Raw genomic sequence first — 25,214 nt, 5'->3', positions numbered from 1 at the left:
GGGAGAAGCCAGTGAGCCAGAGAAAGCCAGGCAGATCAAAGGCCTCAGCACAAGCAGCATGATGTCAGGGTGGGATGGGGTGAGGAGAGGTTGGATTTTTTTTTTTTAATATAATCTTGTTGTTGGAAAGGGCGGGTGCTCGTGTCAGCTATGTAAGAATCACCCATCTGAAAGTATGTCTCTCTACTTCACCTCACCCACTGAGTAACCTGCGGGTCCTGTGAAACCTGAGGAGAGAGTAGATTTCTTGCTGGTAGCAATCATCCCAGAGCTGTGCTTAAAATTCTCTCATTCTTTTTTGTCATCTGACCCGTCTGAAAACAGGAGCTGTCTGCAAACTCAGAAGATAGATTTTGGTTTCAACCTTTCCAGGAGGAAAGTTTTTGTTGGCACAGCCATCATCTTAGTTTGGGCCTGTCCCTGCTTTCCAGCCTTGCAAAGCTTCCTGCCAAGCAAATGTGCTTTATCATAATGCAACATCTCTTCTATCGTATCACCCTGAAATACCAATGTCAGGCTGTGCTGTCTTACTGTATTCCAAGCACACTGAGACATCTCCAAATGGATTGGTGTTTTGGGGGAAAGGAGAATGTCTTTAAATATCCTGCCAGCCCAGTGCTGAGTGCATTCAGTCATTGATTGACATACAGAGGAGGAACAGGGTTATGGCTAAGTGACAACCCTAACCTCCCTCCTCCCCAACTGATGTAACTTTCATGCCCAGCGGAAAATACTCTGCCCAGCAGAAAATACTCACAGATTAACTGCTCTGCTCTATCAGTAAAAGCTAGTGCAAGTTACTAAAGCTATTGGCAGGAGAGCAAATCTGTTAATTATTAACTTGGATGTTTTAGACATCTGCTCAATTCTGGGGGATACAGCATAAACAAAATGGTAGCTCTTTAAGTCGATAGCTGATCCCAAGAACATTCCTTGGGATCTGTCTTGCCTTTTTGCTTTGTTACTGTGTCCAACACATATTACACCATCTCTTTGTCCATTCAAGGCCCAGGTCAGCCAGATCTAGCAATGCTGTAGTCATCCTTGAACCCTACTCAGAAGAAATCCTTATCAGTTTTCTTTGTACCACTGTCCCAGTGGTTATATCAGAAAGCCTGCCTCATGCACACCTGGCAGATAATTTCTAAATAGGACTTCGACCAGGGTATGATCTTGCTCTGTAGAATTTGGACTGTGTAAATCAGACAAAGAGCAAATTTATATTTGGTGTATTAATTTCAGTGGAGTCAACCACAGGGACAAATGTAACCTATTGCTGATTACACATTCAGGGTCAGATTGACTCCTGCATCACTGCTGACTGCGCTGGACTTACATTGGGAAAAACCGTAGCCCTTTGTCCTTACCAAATGCTTTGGCGACATCTCCTGGGCAGCTGCATCCTCCATCCTGCATAAAGAGAAGAGAAGACAGTTGACAGCAGTCTCAGCCAGTGAGCACTTGCAACCTGCAGCAGAATGGCCCCTCCTCAAGACCAGCACTGCACGAGCTGACCGCGATGGTTAGTATTTAGCATCTTGGCAGAGGTTTTTAGGAAAACCCATAATATTTTTTCCATTGCTTTTCTTAATAAGGTTTATTTACCATATAGTCCATTGATAATACCCCAGGTAACATCAGCAATGCAACTCCCTAAATCTCAGAAACTGGAAAGCAAAATCTCCTCTGATAATCTGAGTCATTTCCTGACATTTTAATGAAGGGCTATGTGATGCAGAGGTACAATAAACCCCTACCATAAACCACCAAAGACATTTAAAGTAACTTTCTCAACAGTTTACAATAATACATAAAAAGGACACAGTGGGACGGATGGGGAAATATGCCATGAGATATGTTGGATTTTCATCTGATAATCTTTAAGTGAGTTGATTAATCTAATCTTTGGTAAGTGAAAATGAATCTCTTCTACTCCTCACTGTTTTCTATGGGTTTGGAAGAGAAACATCACTTCAGTTCTTTAGCATTTTAGACCTGTGTGTTCCAGTTTTGGTGCAGAGCAAAGCAGAGGTGGGTGAGGGGTTGCTGGCTGGGCAGAAGAGAAGCTACATAGGTGCGACAGGGCTGTGAAAAAGGAAAGACACGTTTCAGAGTGCTTATGGTTCTTCAGGTCTTGTAAATGTCTAAGCATCAGATAAAAGATACTGACCACTTTCCTACACGGTCACTGTCATGAGAGCTCCCCGCTCCTTTGAGGAGCAGGGTCCTTGGCAGAGTGCTAGTAGGTTTCCTGCTTTTGAAGCTGCTCCCCAGACTGGTTACTTCATTTCGTTTCACCTCTCTGTGGGCAGAAATGTGTACCTGCACATGACCAGTGGCTGAGCACAGCTAGACCCCCACCACTATCATCCATTTTAGAACAGACTTGGTCAGGTAGTTGGCAGCAGGGCTGCGTGCGAGAACCTCACTGTGCACACAAAGGACTCAGAAACAACCTGAGCAGATGGATCCAAAAATGAGTGGCTATTCAAAGGCTATCCACTGGAAACCACATCTGGTAGACATTTAAAGGCTTTTATTCCATTTGCTGATAACCTTGAGCACATTATGCCTTTTGTTGAGCTAGACATTCTTGCTGTCAGTTCCAGAAAGGAATGCAGGGCTGACAGCTGAATCTCTCTCACCAGTCAAGGGCTCTGCTTGTGCAATTCTCTCCCTCTGACAAGCTTGTCAGAGCCCGGAGGAGGGTGAAAGTGTGTGTACATGTGCTGGGAGGAGGAAAAGCAGAGTTAGAGAAAGGGGTCTAATAATCTTCAAACCATTGTGTCAGGAGTTTGCCCAAATCTTACAGCCTGGCTGAGGACAGTCTAGCAATGGATGCTCTCTGGTAGATGGATTATAGTCTATTCTCATCGGGTGGCTCAGTATCTGACTTTTATAATTATCCCAGTAGTAGGGGTGATGGAGGCTTTATACCTCCAGAAGTATTATGAGGATCCAGGCCTTACTGTGCAATCATTAGTCATCAGCTTTAAAAAAAAAATCACTTAGAATGTCACCAAATTACAAAATGCTGAACAGATTAAGAGACTTCCAAAAGCTCATGAGTTACCATTTAAGATAAAAGGAACCAACGATGATGATTCACAGTGCTCTCTTTGTAGCTATCTCCACTTACTTTGCTAAAATGGGTAAATTTAATGACACCGTTTTACAGAAACAAAAAGGGGACATAATAAAAAATTATGGCGGAAGATGGTAAATAATAGACATATATGCATTGAAACACTTCATCACATGCGAGAAATCAAGCAATCCATTCAGAAAATAAGACTCTGCCTCTGCATTCAATTTGGGAAGCTTCCCCTTGCAGGCCAGCTGCTCCCAACAGGGGCCTGAGTCTGGACTCGAAATGAACCACTGGGGCTATAGCCGTGGGGCTTGCTGTAAGCTCAGGCTCTGCCTCTAAGCCACTGGGTCTTTTATCTGCACAAATCCCCCGTGAACACAAGAGAACTGGGATTCTTCTGGAGTAGCCTGCCTGGAAAGTGTTTCCATGAGGTCTGCAGAGGACACAACTCATACAACTAGGTGCTTAGGGGAAGGAGAAAGGAAAACAGCTTTCCAAGCAACAGTATTATTTTAACACGGGTAAAACAATGTGATTTTCCCCAGTCTTGTTCTCAGAACAGATGAACCATTTTGCAATAGCAAAATTTAGCCTGAGGAAAAGCAATATAGGATGAAAAACTAGTTTGAATTGCAATTTATAATAATTTTATAAATTCTAATTTGTAAGTTTCAAGTAACCTTTCTAATAAACAGTATAACCAGGCTTTCTGACAGAATCAGCAGATAGCTGTTTGTTATGCAGAAGTTATATAAAGCATGTGGCAAATACAGTAGTAGAAATAATACATATGGTGCTTCTATTATGAAGCACATAAACTGGGCATATTTCCTACGTGGAAAGTGTGCTGTGTGAAGGCAGCGATGGTATGGCAGTAGCTGAGTGAAGAAACCCTAAGTCATCCTTCACAGAGAACGCCCCTCTCTTGGGCAGGGTGAAGGGGAAACAGGGATCTCTGTCAGATGTTGGCCAAATGTGAGAGGACACGTGCAAGACTGCCTTCCATTCTCCACATTGCTGGCTTACTAGGATACGTGACTGCCTCTCTACGCAGGAGAGGAGTTGTCTGACCTACAAGAAACAGAAACTTTATCTCAAGTAAGGTGTTTCTGAAAGAGCTCTCCTGCTAAATGGCCTCTTCTCTGTAACTCACTGTTGCACTTTCTCAAGGCCAATGGAGTCAGAAGAATGAAAATGGAGACTATTCACTCCAGTACAATGTAGCAGAGGAAAGAAATGGTGCTTTACCTAAGGCAGAGTTTCCTCTCTTCTTTCACTGAGTTATGAAATACTCATTCCTGAGGTAAGCTTCGAGTCTTAGAGATAGTTTAGCATGAGAAAAGTAACAGGGGCAATTTCACCTCCCTCTTCACTATATGAATGACTCTAGAGAGACATCAGGCACTCACTTGGCCTACCATGTCTGCCTAAAAATTGTCATCTTTTTAGTTAACGTATCAGCTCCAAAAATCACATGTAATCACTTCAGAAATGCAAATATGCTTAAACTGCCAGTGTGCTGCCATCCTAGCAGAGCTACTGGAGAACAGCCCTCAAGTCTGCTGTATTTCTCACAGTGCCTGTACTGTTCTCAGCACTGTCACTGTCTCATTCTAGGAGTGGGACTTATTTCCTCTCATATATAAGTTATGAGGAGATAACTGAAAGAGGAGCAACTCGATAAAGGCACCAGATGAGACAGAAGATACGAGAAAGCACTCCAAAGCACCTGTATCACATCATCAGCTATAATCAACAGATTTTGCTCATAAATTATGAAGATAGCTCGTAGGCTTTGAGTCCTTTCACATCCTGCCTGCCTTCAATATCCATCCTTCGACAGCAATATAACAAAACCTGCTGGACATGCTTTCTCCCACCTAATCAATGTAGATGACTGTGGTTATACTCTGCTTGGAAAGACCTCCTTTGGCTCAGGCGCAGCATGTCCTTTTCTGAACCTACCTAAGAATGGCAGTTGCAAGGCATTTGGAGGGATGCTATGTTTACTTATTGCCCGTACCCTCAATAATTACATACTTATGTTTGCTCCCATTTAGTGTCTCCCCTTAGAAATGTATCTCTCTCTTTTACTACCCTTGCCAGAGCTCTGGCAATGATCAAAAGGTCATGCTTTTCTTCCCAATCAACACTCCAATGCCAATTTGCTGCAGAATTCCAGCAAAAGATCCTCAGCCTTGCTCTAGTCTCTGTGAGAGTTGAGCTGCAGTGTTGTAAGAGACCCCACTTACAGCTGAACATAATTCTCTTGGCCCAGATGCTGAGTAGATATGTATTAAATTGCACTTCTATACTCCTCCTGGAATGGATAGAGGTTTGTTAGGTGTGGGCTCACTCAGACTGACAACCTAGGCAAGTCAGCAACTGATCCATCCCCAAAGCACAGGAGGAACAGCACAGAATCATCTAATTTTTCAACAGTTTAAATACACACTGTCTTAGAGATGTGTGTCCAGGATCAAGACCCATGCTGCAGGGGTTTCAAACTGCTTTCCAACAAAAAGGTTACACTTGCAGGAAACTAACGCACCACCAAGATGAAAAGGCAGTTCCCTGATTCACTCTATTTTTTTCCCCAAATCAAAAAAGCTATCCTTTATCTTTTTGTGGGTAAGCGATAGAAGGAACACAGGATTGGAAAGCCATTTTCTGTGAGCAGAAGTTGCAAAACATTCAGTAATATACTGCACAGATAAATGCATAGATGTGATCGGGATGGAGCTCAACAGCATATTATCAAAAAACCTACCTACTAAATTCAACTTTCTTAATGGTAACAGTTCAAGAGTTGGGAAGCACATAATTAAAGTGTTCAGAGTAAGCAGCCTCAACAAAAGCTGCATTTGAAAGTCATTTAAGAGAGCATTTTCAAGCTTGAGATAAATTAAAGGATTTGTAAACATGGAATCTCACAGTTTCATTGGTCACAACTGTGATCTAAGCGCTCTTCTGACCTCAGTTGTACTGTAATGTCCCTGAAATCAAAGTAGTAAAATGCTTGTAAATAGTTCCTTTCTATCCTCCCAAACAGCTCCACTTCAATAATTTCTGTGCAAAGGCAACTCTCCTTGGAATGAGCATGGAAAGCAACTCCTCTTCAGCATTACCTTCTCAGAAACTGTAATCTCTCCAGTAATTTCAGGGTGATAGACCCAAGTCATGGAAAAGGCATGGCAGGGTTTTTTCGCTTACTCTCCAAGAGGTATGAGCAGCATTGGATCTGACGCCCCTCAAAAACCTTGGGTGTGATGCCCTAGGCAGGGGGAAATACTGATCTATTTCCAGTTTCTGACCCACCTGCATTAAAAAAAGACCCAAACTACTGCATCTGTGAGCAGAAGACTTAATGAAACCTGCTTTCCTATGATCCTAGGTATTTTAGAACTGCAGTAGAATTGTGGGTTTCCCTTAGGCTGGCCACTGTGACACCCACCTTCATGTGGCCTGTCTAGCTATCCCTCTTGATGTGCTGGCTGGGCAAGAGAAAATAGGTATTGTGATTAACCTGAAGGTTATTCATTGGGGTGCTAACATGGGCCAGCCAATATGTTTGGTACACATATGCTGACTGGTTGTCTGACCATTGCCTCTTAGCTGCCAAGTAAAGCTGCAGAACTCTGTATATCTCAGCTCCTGACACTTCAAGGAAATGGGCTCAAATATCAGATGGAGCCCCACAGAGGCCCAGGCTCACTGTAGGATCATAATACCTATCAGTCTTATTTCCCCCTCTAACATCTAGGGCCACTGGCAGACAGGCAGACAGCTACTTGTTTTCTTGGGAAATAGGGCAGTAACATTCTTCTGAAAGTTGCTAGCAGAAAAATGCTTATTGTAAAACCAGGATGTGTCTCTCAGTCACTGCTAGGATGGCATCTATCAACCTTCACAGTAACAAGTAGGTCTTTCATGCTGTACTGCACACGTTTTACTGTTTGCTACAGGCATAAACATTCATCATACTCCCCAAGCAATAAAAACACAGACTGATTTTATTTTTTTTCTGCAAATTTCATAGAGTGGAATCAGGAAGAGAAGGGAATACATATGTATGAACAATAAAGAGCAAGAGAGATCTGACTGTAATACATACTTCCCCGATCAATTATACCCATAGTTCCAAGAAGTAAAGTCAGACCCTTTCCTTTCAGAACATTTTATATCCTTTTGCTTTCCCCCAGTCATTTTTTCTCCTCTTCCCTCCTTCCTCTACAACACACACACTTCCTTACAAGGATACCACATCACAGCTGGGTTGAACAAATCAGAACCTTCCAGCGATGTCACTTGGCAGCAGATCTAAAATTTAGTGTGTGAACTCTCCTAGAGCCACAGTGGGAGACCTTCTGGCTGTGAGAGCAGCTGTGAGCATGGTACACTGGACAGCCTCTGTGCCTTCCCAATCTCTGGCTGCCTTACAACGAGCCTGCAGACCAACTGCACAAATGTCAGTGGTGGTACACAGGCCAGCTGGGCACGTGTAAGCACACAGGACCTTTGGGTGACATAGGTTGTGGTCTAGCTTGGTCTGAGGTCATGCATTACAGATCTACTTCCTGTATGAGATAAGCTTGGCCTTCCTGATGGACTGGAAGTTGACATTAGCAGAAATAAACATATACCCTCTTTTTTCCATAGGCTCATTATTTTCCCAGAGCTGTGTGAGAACAGCAGCTGCTTGTATGCCAGCTGTGCTCAAAAGAGCCACCTCGCTAACACTCCTAATTCTGTAGAGAGCACTCTTTCAGGATATCACCTGAATTCATTCAGCTACCAGTAGAGAGGTAGGCACATATCATTTTACCTTGTACTCCCCTCTACCGCCTGTCCTGTCCTTCAGTTCCACTCTCTGAGGGAAGCCACACTTAACTTTCACTCATTTTTCAGAAATCTCTCATAGGAAGTACTGTCTACCTTGGCACAAAAACACTATCATGCTTCTTATTCTGTTCACACAGCAATTTACTCTGCTCTGTTCAAGGGCTAAGAAGCAGCTTTCCAAAGGCACAAATAAGAGTGAGGTGCCCAAGTCTTTTTAAATATTTATATTCCTCTATTTACGTAGGGGGAGTGGGTTATTCTTTAAATCTCCCTTGACTACCTAGGAGCTACTCTAGGGGTCACCTGGAGATGACAGAAGGATAACCTTTAACATGCAGAGGGCACGGGACTGTTTGATTCTCCTGTTCCACAACAATTTGCGCAGTGTGAATCTTGAGAGTAGATCATAATTACTTACAGAGATGATATGTCCTTTCAAGCCATGCGCTGAGTCTGCACACTCAATAACAGCACTGAGCTGTGGATAGCCCACACCTGTCTTAATACGAGTGGTGCACACAGAGCCTAGACAAGAATGAAAAAAAACCATAGTCAGTTAGGCTGGCAGAAAAAAAAACAGATTATTTTATTTTTCTTGTGGAAAACCTGTTTCAATCTGCATTATTTCCCTCCCCACCCCCCACAAGAAGTCTCTATTGCAAATGTCAGCTTCTTACAGATAAAAGGAACACATGGAAACTTTGGTTTTGAAATGCTGTCATACCAATTCATGGGAGTTGTAATTCAGGTGACTAATACCCCCCTTCTTCTCCAGGGCCAGAACTCCCAGTTTAGGTCTCATCTGTAATGCTTCCTGGTGAGGGAGTTACTGCATCACGGAGAGGAAGTCCAACCGAGATGCCTGAAGAGAAGGGGGCAAAGGGACCAGAGTCACAACTTCAATGAGGTTCAGTAGCAACATTTAATATCTGAACATCTTTTCTAATGAAGAAATACTTCTAGTTATCTTTATCTCTTGTCTACAGATATTTTTAAAATGCATCTGTAAGAACATCTGAGCTTTTTTTCTTTTTTGTGGAAATTCTCCACAAGGAAGACAAACTAATTTTTGCCTAGTACTTAAAGCAGAAGTATTTGGTTGACCACAGTAACTGAGAATTTAAGAAAATCAGTAGATAGCATTTAAAAGGTAAGACAAATAATCAACAGAAAACTATAGTGTCACATTACAAGAAAGTATATTATCTATTAAAACTATACTATAGATAAAAATGGTGTGCATATATGTATATTTAAAAACTGTGTGTGTACAGATATATATGTGCACATATATAAATGCAAGTATTTTTAAATATGTATATATGTACACACACACATATGTACATATGCATATCAAACATTACAATGCCAGTTTAATACAGCTTTAGATCTTTTGAAATGCCTTCTCTATTTTCTCCTCAAATTAAGAGTCAAAATGAAAATTGTTTTATGACAATCCAGGGTCCTATCATTTAGGATACAGATCATAAACATTTTGCATGATAGCAAAAATTTCAGAACAGATTCTAGATTAAATGTAGAGAAGTCTGGACCCTTTTACCTTATTCAAGTATACTTAAACTATTTGTAAAGTAAAAACTTCCAGCTATCTTTCAGAAAACTGGCAATGTATAAGCACTGAGAAATACTTCTGCAAAGAAGGAAGAAAATTAATTTTAAAGAAAGTAAGTGCTTAAATGCCTAATGCTTTATAATAAATCACTGACATTTTCCACAGAATGGATCATTATCTGAGAGTCTCAAAATATGATTTTTTGTGAAGAACATTTGTTAGCTTTGCTTTTTTTTTGCTCTTTGACCTGTATAGATCTGTTCTGGCAGGTTTCCAGGGAGGACTACACAAAATTTACTCATAATTGCTTCCACTTTGAGACTACAAAGTATATTTCTTCTTTTATATCTGAACTTTCCTGTGACAATCACACCACAGCATCTCTGCTGTTTGCCCTTCAACTATTTTACAGTATTTGTTGTTTACTGTCTTCCTGGACATTACTGCAACCTTCATTACATCATTGGACATGCTCAATTCATGGACCATAACCACTTTCAAATGTTCAGTAAACCATCTGCCTGTGCTACACTGGCTGATCGTGGCTATACAGTCAGTGGCACTTGTGCTAACTAATTTAAATCTAGCCCACACATATTGACCCCAGCTGCAGTCTATGAAGAAAATGGCGAGAGGAAGGAGCACATGAGCAGACAGACAGCCAGGGATGGGACAGAAGAAAAAGAAAGACATTATAACAGTATAAGCCAGGCAGCAGTATTATGGAATTGAAGGCAAGAAAAAGACTGTATGAAGTATAGGGTCCTCCCATTTATTCATGATAATGTTACAGTGACAGATAACACGTAACAGCATTAGTATAACTATTAGAGCTCTTAAGCAATAGCTGACAGATAACACGTAACAGCATTAGTATAACTATTAGAGCTCTTAAGCAATAGCAAAGGGTAGAGGCAGTAATATTATCCATACTTCACACTTCCTTCATGGCCTTTTATCTTTAAAGCCATCAACAAGGTGAGCAATCTCATCACAGAACACAAATCATAAAGATATTTAGAAACCTATCTTTCTTTATCCACCAAAATAGAAGTGAATATCCTGAACAGAGCATCCATCAAGCCTTAGCTGGGGTGACTCAGTCTTTTTTCAACAGGCTGGAAAGACAGTGCTCCTAAACACAACACATTATCACTGATCATGTCAGCAACCCAGTACTTCCAATGATATATACATCTTCACTTTTAGATACTGCTTTGCAATATGTACAACCAGCCCACTACTCATGTATTTCTCAAATATGCTGTGGGCAAGGGCACTGTTACTTTGCTAACCTGAGTGGTTCAAAGCATCCTTGTGCACAAGCAAACAGCTGCAGCATTATACACCTGCTCCATCTGAACAACTCTTCCAACAACTTTACCATGAGTCATCCTGGATTTGACTTACCTGGTCCAATACCCACTTTAATAATATCTGCTCCAGAAAGAATAAGTTCTTCTACCATCTCTCCTGTCACCACATTGCCTGCCTAGACAGAAGGAACAATATAACATATATGGGAGATTTTAGGACTAGTTCAGTAAAACGTAATGATGATATTGTGGAGTTTTTTCCAGGTCTTTTACTAGTTGAACCAGGAAGAACATAGTTTACCATACTGTACATTGTGCATGCCACAGAAATTAAACAGATCATATAGGTACATTTTGAAACTACATGATTTCATGATTGGTGTAGTAATCTCCAATTTGAAGAGATGTTTGAAATCCAAGTCTGGTTTGGATTCCAACCCTGTGGCTTGTCTCATGTCTGTGGCATGTTCCTCACAAAAATTGTGCAAAATAAACATAAACCTGCACAAAACATGAGTCCAGTTGCCCTACATCACTCATTTTGAGCTCTGTTCTAGGCTGTTCATTCAGGGAGATACCTGAATTTAGAATCCAGAGATGTTCTGAAAACTTCTTACGTAATGATATTTCAGGACATAACACGTGTTCGTAGCAGTACTGATAGAGGCAGAGCAGGAGGCAAATTCTAAATCCTTACTCAACATTTTCTTAATTTTTACTGAAACAAAACTTCTGCTGAAGTCAACGGGAACTACACAGAGAATGCTGGGCATCCCATTCTCTGCTTACTGATTTTTGGATTGTAATTTGCTATTTATTTGCATTGAATTTTACTTCTTCCTTTTACGAACCTGAAACAGCTGGCAAGTCACCACCTGAGGCACTTAACAGAACAGTGATACTTTCAGGCAGCAGTTTCTGATGCACAACACAGGACCTGTTAACTTTTCTTAAAACTGCAGATATTGATTTTAAAAATAATACCAATAAAAAACAATTGTTGGAAATACAGAATATGTAATAGGTACAGTATTTCCAACTAAGTACTGCTTCCTTTCTGCTCAGTGGCAATTTGCTATACTAAGTGTTATGCACTCTAAGACAGGGTGATAGACAGTATGCTGCTTAGAGTGTTAAGGAAGCAGTTTACATTTTGAAGACAGATGACTACCTGTGCAGTGTGATACTCAATACATTATGACTTAGTGAAATCTGAAGTATATGCAACAGATTTACAAATGCAGACAAATGGGCATTAAAGTCAGTGGCTCCATGAGATTTGGGATCAAACATCTATTTAAGTTAAACACCAGTGTCTTCTCATCAGCAGCGCATAGCAGGCTGTCAAATTGTCTCTTCAGAAATGCTAACCAGACGTTTAATGTTAAAGTAGCACTACAGAATGCTGTAACTGCATATGTTGATTCAAAGTGCTCATCCTAGCAAGGAGAAGCACTTATGTCCCTAGCACACATTTTTTTCCTGGAATGCATGCACACACATTAGTGGTTTCAGTCTTTCTGAATTTGCAGATCCTTAACAATTTTCAGGAAAGATGTGAGAAGATAGAAGATTTCAACCTGCCAAACACAGGCTTCTTTCACGTAGATACCTTTTTCAGATCTCGGAGAGGAAAAAAACCATTGCCAGAGAAAGATACAGCTACAGTATGTGACACTGCAGTATCACAGCTGAAGAGCAGGAAACGCATGGTCCTCCAGCAAGAGAAGCTAGATTACTTCAACTAAAAAAGAATCTGAAAGGTGAATATAGAAAGACTGAGACTACAGAGAGGAAATCCCTTTAAAGTTAACTAAGGAAGTAAAGTAACTGGAAATTGTACAAAAAAGCCACTATAGACAGTAAGCTTTGTGGTGTACTCGGGGAAGCAGTCAGGGAACATAATAATTGCTGGATGTATTGTATTAGTGAAAACTATGCCCAACTTGAAGTACCAATGCATTGCTAAATTGCTGGAGAACTGACTTTCTTGAAAGAGAAATACTCTAGTAATTACCATACTGCTAATTTTACTTTGCTACCCCTGGTAGTAAAATAACAGCATCAGTAATAACTGAAAAGCCCCTGCAGCTCAGGTAAACCAGCATGCTTTCAATGTAGTCAGTTATTAGGAGCTATAGCAATTTACCCCGGCTGTGGGCCTGGCCTTACACATTCAGGATGACATTCAGCTGTACCATCGCTCAGTGTGAGGTTTCAGTGAGCGTCACCCTGGCTCATTCCAGGACTACCCAGGATGACTGAACTGTGGGTCAATCCTGAGGAAAGTCTGGCCTCAAAGAAGTCAAAGGGAATCTCACTATCGACTTTAATGGGATCAAGATTTCACCTAACAGGATTATAAAGGCTATAGCTCCTCTGACAGAGATACAAAATTAGTGAACACAGTAGGGCAGTGCCTCTGAATTATGATACTGCACCTCATAAAAGCCTGCTATAAATATCGACTCACACTGACTGAAACAGGAACACTGCTGCACTGATTGAAAGCTGCTGGCAAATGGCAATGGATCAAGTTGGGGAGAAGTGTCTGTGACAACAGTTCTCAAACTTTCTTCCTGTATCCTAGAGGGAAAAGCACAGTCTGTGCCTCCACACTATAAGAAACACTGCCAAAGGACACTTCTCACCCACTAAAGCAAAGGGTGCTTTACTGTAAGATGGAAAGACAGCACTCTGTGCTGGACTGAGCTTTACCACATAGGTGCTGTACTCAGTATTGTGACTGACCCAAGAGAGCTGCAGTAACATCACTGTGTCCTGTTCCACAACCCCAGCTGGCCTCCTTCTCTGACTCAAGTGAACACACCATGACTGGACCAACTCTGCCGCTGGTTCCAGAGATAAACTGAGAGGTGTCTGCATGGCTTCATCTGACTGAATTCTGCTTCCACTGAGCCCTTTGTAAATATTGTTACTGACTCCAAGAGGAGTTATGGTTTGTGGCAGTTGTTGTTTCTCTCTGTTCCTGCTTTGTGATCTGCTTGTCTCCTTTTCTGGTTCACATCTTCTATGCGCCACACTATCGGCGTATGTGCTCTTGCCCCAGCCTCTTCCTCCCTGCCACAATCCCTGCTCCCCTCCCTAGAGCTTCTTCTGTATAATGAACAGTAAGAGAACACTAGAAAAAGGAAAATCATGGGTAAGTACTTGGCAAAGCTTGATGACACATTTTTTTTTTTTTGTAATTACACTAATAAATATGAACTAATTTTACTGTAACACAAACAGCTTGACCCTGCACCATCAATGCACCAGCTGAAGTTTTGTTGTTGACTTCAGTGCAAGTAGGTGCAACCTCAACACTTGATGCTGTGGTACAGCAGAACACTCCACTGGACCATTACTCGGATACAGGAAAGCAGAGCCACATTAGTGGGACACTCAGGAGATTTGGCTTCTGCTTCTTCCTCCATCTTCATTCTAATTAGTAATATAGGGCAAACCACATTGTTCCTTTGTGCCTCTGCTTCCTCTGAGTTCAGCGGAGAAACTGATCTTCTTCATAAACTAATATGAAAGGCAGAAGTGAAAGGTCTTATATCAGAGCCAGCTAGAAGAAAATAAGGTAATGTGATTACCAAAGCAAGTATTTTGAAAAGCAAAATCATGCTCTTGAAAGGCCATTACACAAGACACATCCTCCATCAGCACCAGAGTATTGGCCACGGAGAGTACTACACTAATCACAGTTGCCTTGCACATCACCTATCAGCCTCAGAGCTGAATCCACTACATGGCCCCCAGGAACAAACATTCCCCGACCTGGGGTTGTGTTACTCTTTTATACTGCACTGCAGCTGACTGTGGAGTGAATGGTCACGTGAGGAAAGCAAACAGAGCAGCCTGCATGGTCGCGTAGATCACTTTCGGCTATGAGAAAGCTCCTTTATTTTTAGATCTTGTATTTAACTGGTAGCCCTTTGTTAGAAAACCACAACTGTAGATAGCATAGTGCAGAGGGAGCACAGCGACACGAAAGCAGCTGCAGAATAGCAGCAGCAGGACATGTCTTACAGAGTATCATGAAAAGAGCCTAGACAAGCTGCATTTTTGCCAGGAATAGCTTCAAAAGGCCATTTGGGTGCAGAATGTGAAGTAAGCTCATTTGAGAGTGGGGGAGGGGTATGTCTGCCTAGCTGAATCAGAGCCTTATAGGGACTGCATGGACACTGTAGGCTTAGGAACATAAGAGATTCTTGAACACTCCAAATCTGGTAGCACACCTTTAGGAATGGAAATTTATTCTGGTGAGGGAGATGAAAAATACAGCCATGTTAAGAGAAGGGAGCTACAACCAGAGAAGGCAACTGAATAGGTCAGGGCCACTTTGTACTCAGGTAGAAGGTACTGTCAGTACAACAAGACTTCAACTAAGAACAGCCGAAGTCACAAAAACAGAGAGACTGCAACAGCTAAGAAGGTAGTTTGACAGATGTGGGGGCTGAGTGAGACTGGCTTAAAAATCTTAGGCTAATACCTGACTTTCCTGCGCCTTCCAGGCAATTCCTCCAGCCTGACTTCAAAGCTAGGTTCTCTCTTCCATCAGCAAAGTCAGCAGTCTTTGGGGAGGTGGTTGGTAGGAAGGGCTGGATGTGCTACCTCTCCATTCATGAAAGTTTCTCTCCACTCATGAAAGTTTATTGTTGTTGTTGTTGTTTACTCTGTGATTTAACCGCCTGTCTCCCCCAACCCTGCAAGCCAGACGCACTGGAGTAACCAGGTCACTAGGGACATTGCCACAGATCAAAAGCATGCAGATAGCTCCTTACCTCATTGAAGTGAACATGAAGTGGGCAGCTGAAAAGGCCCCTACCTATCATTTTGTACTTACAAAAGCTCTCCTTGAAGTCATGAAAAATACGTGCATACAAAAAAGGCTCCTATCTCTGCTGGGAGCTGTCGCAGTATGCCTATTTATTATTCTGCAAGAACCCAGAACACCACAGGCACTCCAGCCACTTCCATTTTACAATACCACCACCATTCAGCAGGCAAGAACATTCAGTCACATTTTTTCCCCCACAAAATTCATTGCTTATTTTCCACTGTGGCTTTAGCTCACATGGGAGGAAGGATTATAGGCTCCTCCAAGCTGCCTGAACTTGCAGCTCCCTGTTGAACCAAGTCGGATCATGCATTTAAGACCATTTTTATTCTATAATTATTTTAAGCATGTGGAGTTTTGTGTCTGGCATGAATGAGTGCCAAAGTTTTGCCTAAGTATACGATTTCTTGCTGCATCGGCCTGAAGTAAGGCCAGGAGCCTCATTAAGAGTCTGCTACTTGTTCTAAAATTCCTGCTACTCTCATGGAAACAAGTTCAGACCCTGTTTCCTCAAGGGTCCTGAGAAGCAAGCAGGAGCAGTAGGGCTCTGTTGCAAGTAGTCCCTTGCTGATGCAAGCACCCTACTCTTAGTGCAGAAGGGCTGGATGAAGCATTAGCAGTCTGATAAGGGAAGGGATCATGACAGAAGGAGCATGAAAAGCCCCCACACAGATCAGCTCTGCTCCCTGATCTGATGACTTCATTCACAATTGCACAACACCCCATGAAACCTTATGATAGGCAACGGTTTAGTCTACATTCAGGGTTCAATCTTTACAATGACCTAAAAAGATGGAAACAGTTATTGGCCTCATTTTGCCAGAAATGTTGGCATGTTCCCCCAGCAAACCTCAGCTTGGAATCATCAGAATAAACCTACACACTTTATGATTAGAGGTCATATCTGCTGTGGGAAGGAGGCTGTGAACAGGAGAAAAATTGAATCCACCCAGCCTGCCATGCCAATGTCAAACTGCTGTATCAGAGCACACACTGAACGTTCCCACAGAAATTATCAGCAGTGGAAGACTGACAATGCCAACATGTTATTAAACAGTCATCATTTGGCTCAGACTCAACTTCCTGCTGAACAGAAAAAGGAGACGAATAGAGCTGCCCTCTATATTCTCAGAAGGACATCTGTCCCACATAAATTTGTCTCGAAGACAGGAGGCTTCCATCAGGCCATTAAAGAACACTTTTCTTTTTTTTTTTTTTTTTTTTTTTTGAAGGCTCTAGAAATTAATGGAAATACCACAAAGCTGCTGATGCCTACTAAGCAAACCCTGGGCCCTGCTCCTGGACAGAACTTGCACCTCCTTCTCAAGACACTTACCATAATGGTGTGATTTGGGAACTGGGCACGGACAGACTTCACAAACTCCACAAAGTGCTCTGAATAGCCATTTGCCACATCCAGGCAGATGTATCTGATAGGTGGAATGGCCTCTAGAATACTTGTTAGCTTGTCCAGATCAGCTTTTCCACTGCCTGAGCTTGCAGCCACATGCTACAAAGACAGAAGGAGAACAAATGGTGTACTGTTTGTAAAAGTTGGGATGAATATACACTTCATGAATCAGCCTCTGCATAGTCTTGGGTGGGCTTCAAGGGAAACCTATGCTGGAAGCTAGTGAAAGTCATACTATGTAACATGAAACAAATATCTTCCTGGGAATATTGATTTGTTACCTGTGTACCTGTTTACAGGCTCTTAAATAAAGCAATATTAGCATTTTATGAGTCCTTCATTCACAAGTGGATTGATAGGCAAATTTAATCACCTGAAATGGGTGAAGGTTCAACAGTGCTCAGATTAACCATAAAATAAAATAAAATAAAAATCACAGGAACTCTAACTTGGCATATTTCCAGGAATGCAGAGTGGCAAAATCTGGGTGCTGTCAGAATGACATTTGGACCTTTCAGTTCACCAAATCCTTCCTTGATCTATCATCGAAAACAAGCAGATTCCTTCCTTCTTTGTCTTTTTATGAATTCCAACAGAAAAATAGTTTCCACAGTTGTTGGCCCAGAAAACCTCTGCAGAAATCCTTGGCAAAAGAGTAGTATTTAATCACTAGGAGATCCTAATGATTATGAACACAAAATGAGCTACCTAAATGCAGAAGCGTTCAGAGACTGCATGTTCCTGGGACTACTTTCTACCCTAAAGTAGCATATAGAGAACCCTGATGAACTTAAGTGATAGGCTGGTTTTCACACAATACAGTAATCAATAGTTTTTATACTGTAATTCCAAAATCAAGCACAGGTAAAGATACAATACAGCTGTGTGGTATTCTTTTTCATACAGGAAAACTCTTCAAAATTGCACTGAACTTTAGCAGGGAGGAGAGACAACCAAGCATGTTCTCACTCTGAAACTCTCTCTCCTGGAATAGAGATCTGCCACAAGAACACAGAAGAAATCTGCGTACACAAAAAGTCTGAACCTAAGCGGATGTTTAAATTTATTAAGTGATCTCTCTTTGTAATGGTTCAGGCTAGGACCTCATGAATGCAGCACAGTCAGTGGCACAGCATGAGCTCTGCTGCAAGGACAGAAATGGAGGACACATGCATTCTCTGACAACTTCAATGCCAGGGCCTCTTCTATAATTGGACTCAGCTCCAGCCCACAGGCACTGGGACTGCTCGCATATGTGACAGTAAAGTCCCTGCCTAGAACCACAACATGTTTGTGTTTGTGATCGTGGGCTCCTCGCTTACTAGTACTACCGCAGCTTCTAACAGCAGCAGGAGCACAACAGTTAGACCCACTCCTAGATAACTCTTCTTGTTTGTTCATGATACTTCTTTCTTTCCATTCTGGGTGTACATAAACTTTGCTTTGTACATCTTATATATGCACTTTCACAATGGACTCGCACAGCTATTGTTTTTAAACCAGGACAAGCCACTTCCCTTGATGCATTTAAGAATAGCAAGTATCTTAATTCTCCAAAACTTCACTTGACAACAGTATTCCCAAGAGACCTCAGTGTATGTGAATTCAGAACAAAGCAACAAACCATAATAATTTACAGTATGAAAATGTACCTCAAGGCATTCTGGGTGACTGGCAGCAAACAGTTTCCATTCTTCCAGAGAATAATGCTTGTGAATTGCAGTGAACATTGCATGCTAGCAAAAATAAGAAAACTGATATCAATGTCCAAGTTAGTCATCTTTCCCTCAACTGCAGAATAACAGGGTATCAGAAATTCTCATTTTAAGTATAGGCTCATCTTGATTGAAAGAATTAGAAACAGCGCATAAGAGTAACAACCAAGCAACTCCAAATGGCTTTTCAAAGATAGCTTAGGATAGTTAGCAGATATTTCAGGATCAGGCTTCTGACATGTTTAATCAAGTTATGGTCCAACATTTCACATGTGCTTATGCATTGCAGGAGATTAAGGTAAGGCTTGAGGCCAGAGGCTAATTAATTAATGACTCTTGTCTGCTGCAATGTTATCCAGTAACCCACACACTCTGGTATGGAGCACAATAACTGTCAGCTCTAGAAGCCCTCACCTGAAGCTGAGCTACTACCAAGGTAGAAATGTCCCATTAAACATCTCCACTGAAACTGTATTACACCTGAATCCCTGTGTCTGGGTAAACATCTGCTTTAAAAGTCCAACTGTTTAGCGGCAAAACCACACTTTCTCGTTCTGGACTTTCTAACTCCTGTCCCTCATCCTGCAATAAACTTAACTAAAAACAAACAAACACTGGCTGTTTGCTGTCACCCAATGGCTTCCCAACTGTTGCAGAAGTGAGAATCAAGACTTACTTTAGCCATAACCACCGCCATTTCAAATGTTCCCACAGTGTCCATGTTTGCCACTATAATGGGAATTCCTGTGTATGTCTGCTTGGAGTTGCGGAAAGTGAAGGTGCGCATGAGGTCAACCTGTAAAAAAAAAAATACACATGTACTTTTAAGTCACTGATTGCAAGCTAACAGGAGTTTTGTCATTGACTTCAGTGATGGCAGGTTTGGACATTGCTTCTTAATTTTCCTCACAGCACCCTTTCTTCCTCCTTCCATCCCACGATGGCCCCACTTTATTTGTTTTGTTATAACTGCTGTCTTCCAAATAAGAAAAAAACATAAAATAGAGTTTCTGCATTAGAGAGAGCTCTTTCCTCTCAAGGAAAGAGAGAATCAAAACAGAAAAACAAATCAGGGTTTGGAAGAGACAGAAAGGGAAAGGAAAGAAAGGACAGAGAGAACTGTTCATGATTTTACACAGAAGTAACCTCAAGCGTTTGGCTAGCTGGCTGAGAAACCTGAGGTGAAGTCCTAACTTCACAGAAGTCAGAGCTGGAACTCCCTCTGAGTCATACAGAGGTTTGTCTCAGTCTTTAATGTACATAACAATATAGTAATTCAAAATCAACCTTTGTCTTTTGGCTATGGGTTTGTTTAACAGTGTAATTACATCCTACTTGCTAACTTTTTTGCCATACAATACAAACAATCATATCCCAGCTTAATAATCCATGAGGCAGCTAGCTTCTAAATTAATTTCTCACAATTGCATCATCTTTCACCTTCAGAGTTATTTCTTCTTAAGCATCCTCAAATGATCACGGTAACACCAAGCATTTTGTTCCTTCCATTTACAAAGGATAATATCAAATTTAAGATCAGTTCCCATAGATCCACTTAGCATCTCCCAGAAGAAAAAAAAAATGTAAGAAATGCATGATAGTAAGATGTTAGTCTCTAAAGTAACACATGAAGGCTATTTAATAATTTTCATTATTCCTTAATTCAGCCTTAACTCAGGAACACTCAGAGCCTTGGACTGAACTGATATCCATCACCAAAAAGGAAGCAACATTAAAAATCCTGGATTTTGATCATCTATTTACAACATATACTCTCAACTTCATTATGTTCCAGACCATATTACAATTGATTAATATGATTGTTTTCTTATTACTGCTTTGTATGAGAGAAACAATGTGGTGCCCCAGTGATATATCACGAAGCAGCTTCTCATTTTGTACAATCTCTTAAGGGGAAAGGTCACTTCAGAGGACAATCTAAGATGCATCTTAATGGAGACTGGCCTTCCTTCACATTTGCTACCAGAGAGGCCCCAATTCTCCATGTACTACTGATGTCACAACATGCTTATGGCAATTTCAGCTACAGCTAATAATAATAATAAAAAAGCAAGCATGAGGAAGGCTTTTAATGTATTTTAGTCACTTTTAATGTAATTTATTAACTGGAACCAAGGAAAAGAGATAGAGCATCACATGACCATTTCTACGCAGGCAGAAGTACCGGAACCACTGCCTTAAAGCAATATAGAGGGAAAAGTCCCTTTCAAGTGAACTTGAAAAAGAAGAAGGAAGAATGAGCTTGTTTAAGAAAAGATAGCGACAAGATGAGAAGCAACACATGAAACGCAAGGCCTTTACTCTTTCAGTGATCCTCACTTCCACTTACTGGAACTTCTCATATATGACTTCTTGTAGCGAGCCAGACAGGTGGATCTCACACAATCATCCTTACAACTGATAATACTGTAACGGCAGGCGTTTTGTGTGGGATAACCGCAGGGCTTTCACTAACAAGGCTTCTGTTGTCTAAGAACAGGCGAAATACCATGCTGGGCTAGAGATGTTCATCCACTGCCCTAGTTTTCTGAACAGCCAGTACCAGACATTTGGGAAGGGAATGTAAGAAAGGGGCAAGTTTTGAAAACTCTTTTTTTCCCAGTCTACCTTCCCAAGTCCCCAAAACCTGAAGTTTAAGGACAGAAGTCTCCTCCAATCCATTGCACTAAATAGCCATTCATGGATATACAGAATTTGTCCAGGATCTTTTTAAATCCCATTTATACTTTCAGCCTCCTCAATATCTTACAGCAATAAATTCCAAAATTCAATTACAAGTTGCAAAAAAGTGTAACCTCTGCCTGATAATTAGTCAGTGCTTCCTACCTCTTCTTGTGAGAGACAACGAGCAGCCATTTCCCAGTTTCATCTTTTTCATTCTCCCCGTCACTTTATAGACTTCTAGTATATCCTCCACAGGATATACTTGTGATGGGTAATCAGAACTGTGCATTAATGATGAACACACAGTGCAACACTATGATGCTACCTGGTTTATCTTAATATCTTCAGTAACACTTCTGACCATCCCTTTGACTTTTTATATGCTGCTGAGCTGATGTTTACAGAGATCCAGAACTCTAAAATCTCCTTCTGAATAGTAAAGGCTAATTTGTGGCTTATTGCTCTACACATGTAGAAACTTTAGACTCTAGGATTGTATAGCTTTATTCAACAATAGTAAAAAATTATTTTGATAAAAAAATCATTAAATGTATTTTATAACATATGTATGAAAGATCCTACCTGGATCTTTCATAAGTGAAAGTACTAGAACACTGGCTGTTCTGCAGCATACTGGTTACCCAACCTAAAGCTCCCTGGGCTTATTTACTAGTTTAAGTTAATGGCAGGACTTCCAACAGGGCACATGGCAGATGAATTTAAAATGGGCGACCTACAGAGGTAAGTCCAGCAAAGGCAAGAATAGCAGCTTATTCAAGTACCTAGGCTCCACACAAGAGCAATGCTGTACCCTCCCAGTCTCCCACTGCCGTCAATGCTTTAATCACTTTTGACACTTAAATTCAAATGTCCAATTTTCTGGTATCTTTTCAAAAAGAGAAAGCCATCATGGGAAGTGAAGACAGTGCCAAGAATCAAGCCCAAGTATCAACACAGCAAACCTAGAAGAGTTGCACACAGCCCAAACTGCCTCTCTAAGAAGCTGACTTAATTCCAGCTATTGCACAAAAAGCTATCTTCATGCAAAATGAGACTTTCACACCACAGAAGTAGACACTTTCTGATATAAACTTCAAAGCAGCAGCTTGCTGGGTAACAGGCACTGTAGTAAGCTGCCTCTGTTCCTCTGCCAGAACCATTTATTTATATTCTTGTTTTGAAGCAGACTGGGGCTGTCCATTTCAGATCTGGTTCTCACAGACACTGTTTATTCCTGTTGCTATAGCCTCAGTGATGGTGTCCAATTTCTTAACCTTCATCAGTTTTCACTGACCCCTCTCCTGACATGCACTTGTTCTCATGTGAAAAGCTTTTAACAGTTCATCATAGGCACCCGTGACAACCCTGCCGTATCAGCTCGCGCTCCTATCATTTTCCCTTCCCAGCAACCCTTCTTTCCACGGTCTGCACGCAGCTAAATATACCAAACGCCGCACTTGACAGAAAGGAGCCGGGTGTCACTCGGTGGAGCACAGCTCCACCTGTTTGTCAGGCCAGCACAGTGAAGTTTGAAGGGGTCCCTAAGTAAATGTCTGGAAAGTACCTGCTGGCTTCACAAGCCAGTCACTGAGCAATTCAGCCCGGACACCGTTCTTTGCAAATAAAAAGGGACTAACCGGAGATCACCACTCCGCCAAGACAGCCTCCCCAATCGCACACCTTTGTAATGGCATACAGGTTTTGCTTTAATCGCCCAAATTAAACCGCTCAAAACCCCTGGCTGCATGCCCCTAACCAACACGGACACCTCGGCTCCCTTCCCACTCCTGTCCTTCTACCACATCTGATCCGTCACAGTCTTTCTCTCCCTCAGGACTCCCACTCCCCCCAGAGGAAAGCTTAATCCTCTTTCCACCTCCTGACGCAACGTAATTCCTTCATCAAGCAAAGCAAATCCTTCCCTAACCTTGGGGTTAGGTCAGGTAATCGGGAAAGGCGCCGTCAGTCCCGAGGCAGCCATCTTTCTCGCAGAGGCAGCCCCCGCGGGGTTTTGTCGGACCTTCCCCACTCCCAGGCCAGAAATAACTAGAGGAATACCCCGGCTAGGAGCCACAGGGAAGGCGACACCCGTGGGGCCGGGACCGGGGTGGGGGAGAGGGCTCCAAAGGCCGCGGGGCGCCAACGCAGCTGAGGGAGAGACCGGCCACCCCCGGTCCCCAGCGGCAGGGGATGGGGGCATGCTGGGCCACGGCGCCTGTTCCTGAGCATCCTTTTTTAAAAAAGAAAAAAAAAAAGAAAGAAAAAAGAAAAAAATTCGCAGAGGCACCTGCTCGGAGCCGCCACCCCCCCCCCCTTCCCCCCTTTCCCTTTTTGGCTGCGGAGCGGGAGAGGGCAGCGCCGTGCCCGCCTCTCCCCCCTCCGCGGGAAGGGTCGCTCCCTCCTGCCCCCCCCCCCCCCCCCCGCCGCCTGCAGGGCGTTTTAAGCGGGTCGGGGGACGGCACGCATCGCTCGGCTAGACTGCGAAGCAAAAGGGAGGGCGAGGAGGAGAGAAAAGGGGGGAGGTTGAGGAAGTTACGCGAAGAGAAAGCATGCTTGCGCCGAAAGCCCCCACCTCTGATCTGCTTTTGAGGCTGCTTCTTTTGGGTCTGAGCAGGACATCTTTAAAGTCCAGCTTGAGGTCTGCGTCTACCCGGGGCATCTTGCAGGGCTAGCGGGGCGCGGGGGGGAGGTGGAGGGCCGGCGGTGCTGGCGGCGGCGCCGCTGCGCTGCCTCCTGCCGAGCCGCGGCGGCCAAAGCCCGGCGGCCGCGCGCGGAGCGTATTTATAGGGCGCGGGGAGCTCGGCGCCCCATCGCTTTATTAGGAGCGGGCTGTTTTTAGCCGAGCAGCCCGCCGCCCTCGCCGCCCGCGTCTCTCCGCCCGCCTGGGCGCTGTGTGCTGGGCGGGGAGGGGGGGCGCGGAGACAGCCCGCGGCACCGGCGCTGCCCCTGTGCGGGGCGCGGGTCGGGCAGCGCCTCCACACCGCCGCCTTAAGGGCAAAGGAAGGGCAGAGGAAGCGGCGCCTCCATGTGACCGAGGCGCCCGCGCCTGTTCCCGCCGGGGGCCGGAGCGCGCAGCACCCGGCGCCGCGCCGACATCTTGGTTGCCGCTCCCCTCCCCCCGCGACGCCGCCTCCCGCGGCGACCGTTGCGCGGGGCGCGACCGCGCGGCTCTGAGGCGGCGCTGCCCAACGGTTTGCGGGGCGCTGCGGGGCGCCCCAAAGCTGTGCGTCTCCGGCGTGGTTAAGGGCCAGCTTTTGGTCTGCCTGGGGGGTTCGGGGCATTTAAGGCTTTCCCGGGCTGCCCCTTCAGCGCTCCACGCTGAGCCCAAAGTCGGCTTAGCCCCTGTCAGACATCTTTTCATAAACGGCAGTTTTGCCGGGCTCCGGGGTCACTGAGCTGCCTCTGAATCTGACTGCTGAGCAAAGGGCCGGGGCTGATGTCTGTTCTCCCGTACAAACATGAAAAACGGGCAACTGGTTGGTCACGGGAGAGTACTGGCAGCAGCAGCCACCCAGAGCATCCTCTGCACAATAATTTCCTGTCTTAGTGCCTGCAGGGAAGCAATAGGGAGCTTTTTTGCCCTCAGTTGCATTGAGAAACCTGATTTGTGGCTTCGTATTATCTATTTTTCAATGGTTAGCCCCAGTTAAACATGAAGTTGTGAAACCCCCCAGCATTTTATGGACTGGGTCCATGACACATCCACTGACACGGATCAAAATAAAGATAGCA

General features: G+C 43.2%; 1 protein-coding gene across 1 annotated transcript in view; it reads right to left on the bottom strand.

Annotated features, from left to right (window-relative positions):
* The window catches only part of GMPR (guanosine monophosphate reductase), a 44,001-nt gene extending 19,777 nt beyond the window's left edge, over positions 1-24,224 (bottom strand). The window contains exons 1-7 of the mRNA XM_062569930.1: positions 24,055-24,224; positions 19,474-19,593; positions 18,735-18,818; positions 17,008-17,181; positions 10,917-10,998; positions 8,352-8,458; positions 1,368-1,410 (exon numbers count right to left, since the gene is read on the bottom strand). Coding sequence (XP_062425914.1) covers positions 1,368-1,410; positions 8,352-8,458; positions 10,917-10,998; positions 17,008-17,181; positions 18,735-18,818; positions 19,474-19,593; positions 24,055-24,141 — 697 coding nt within the window. The 5' untranslated portion in view covers positions 24,142-24,224. The remainder of the gene's footprint in view (positions 1-1,367; positions 1,411-8,351; positions 8,459-10,916; positions 10,999-17,007; positions 17,182-18,734; positions 18,819-19,473; positions 19,594-24,054) is intronic.
* Positions 24,225-25,214: the final 990 nt, after the last annotated feature.

This window comes from Rhea pennata, chromosome 2, assembly GCF_028389875.1.
Source record: "Rhea pennata isolate bPtePen1 chromosome 2, bPtePen1.pri, whole genome shotgun sequence".
In the NCBI taxonomy this organism is placed as follows: domain Eukaryota; kingdom Metazoa; phylum Chordata; class Aves; order Rheiformes; family Rheidae; genus Rhea; species Rhea pennata.
Note: the sequence above shows the minus strand (reverse complement) of the source record. Positions and strands in the feature narration are given on the sequence as shown.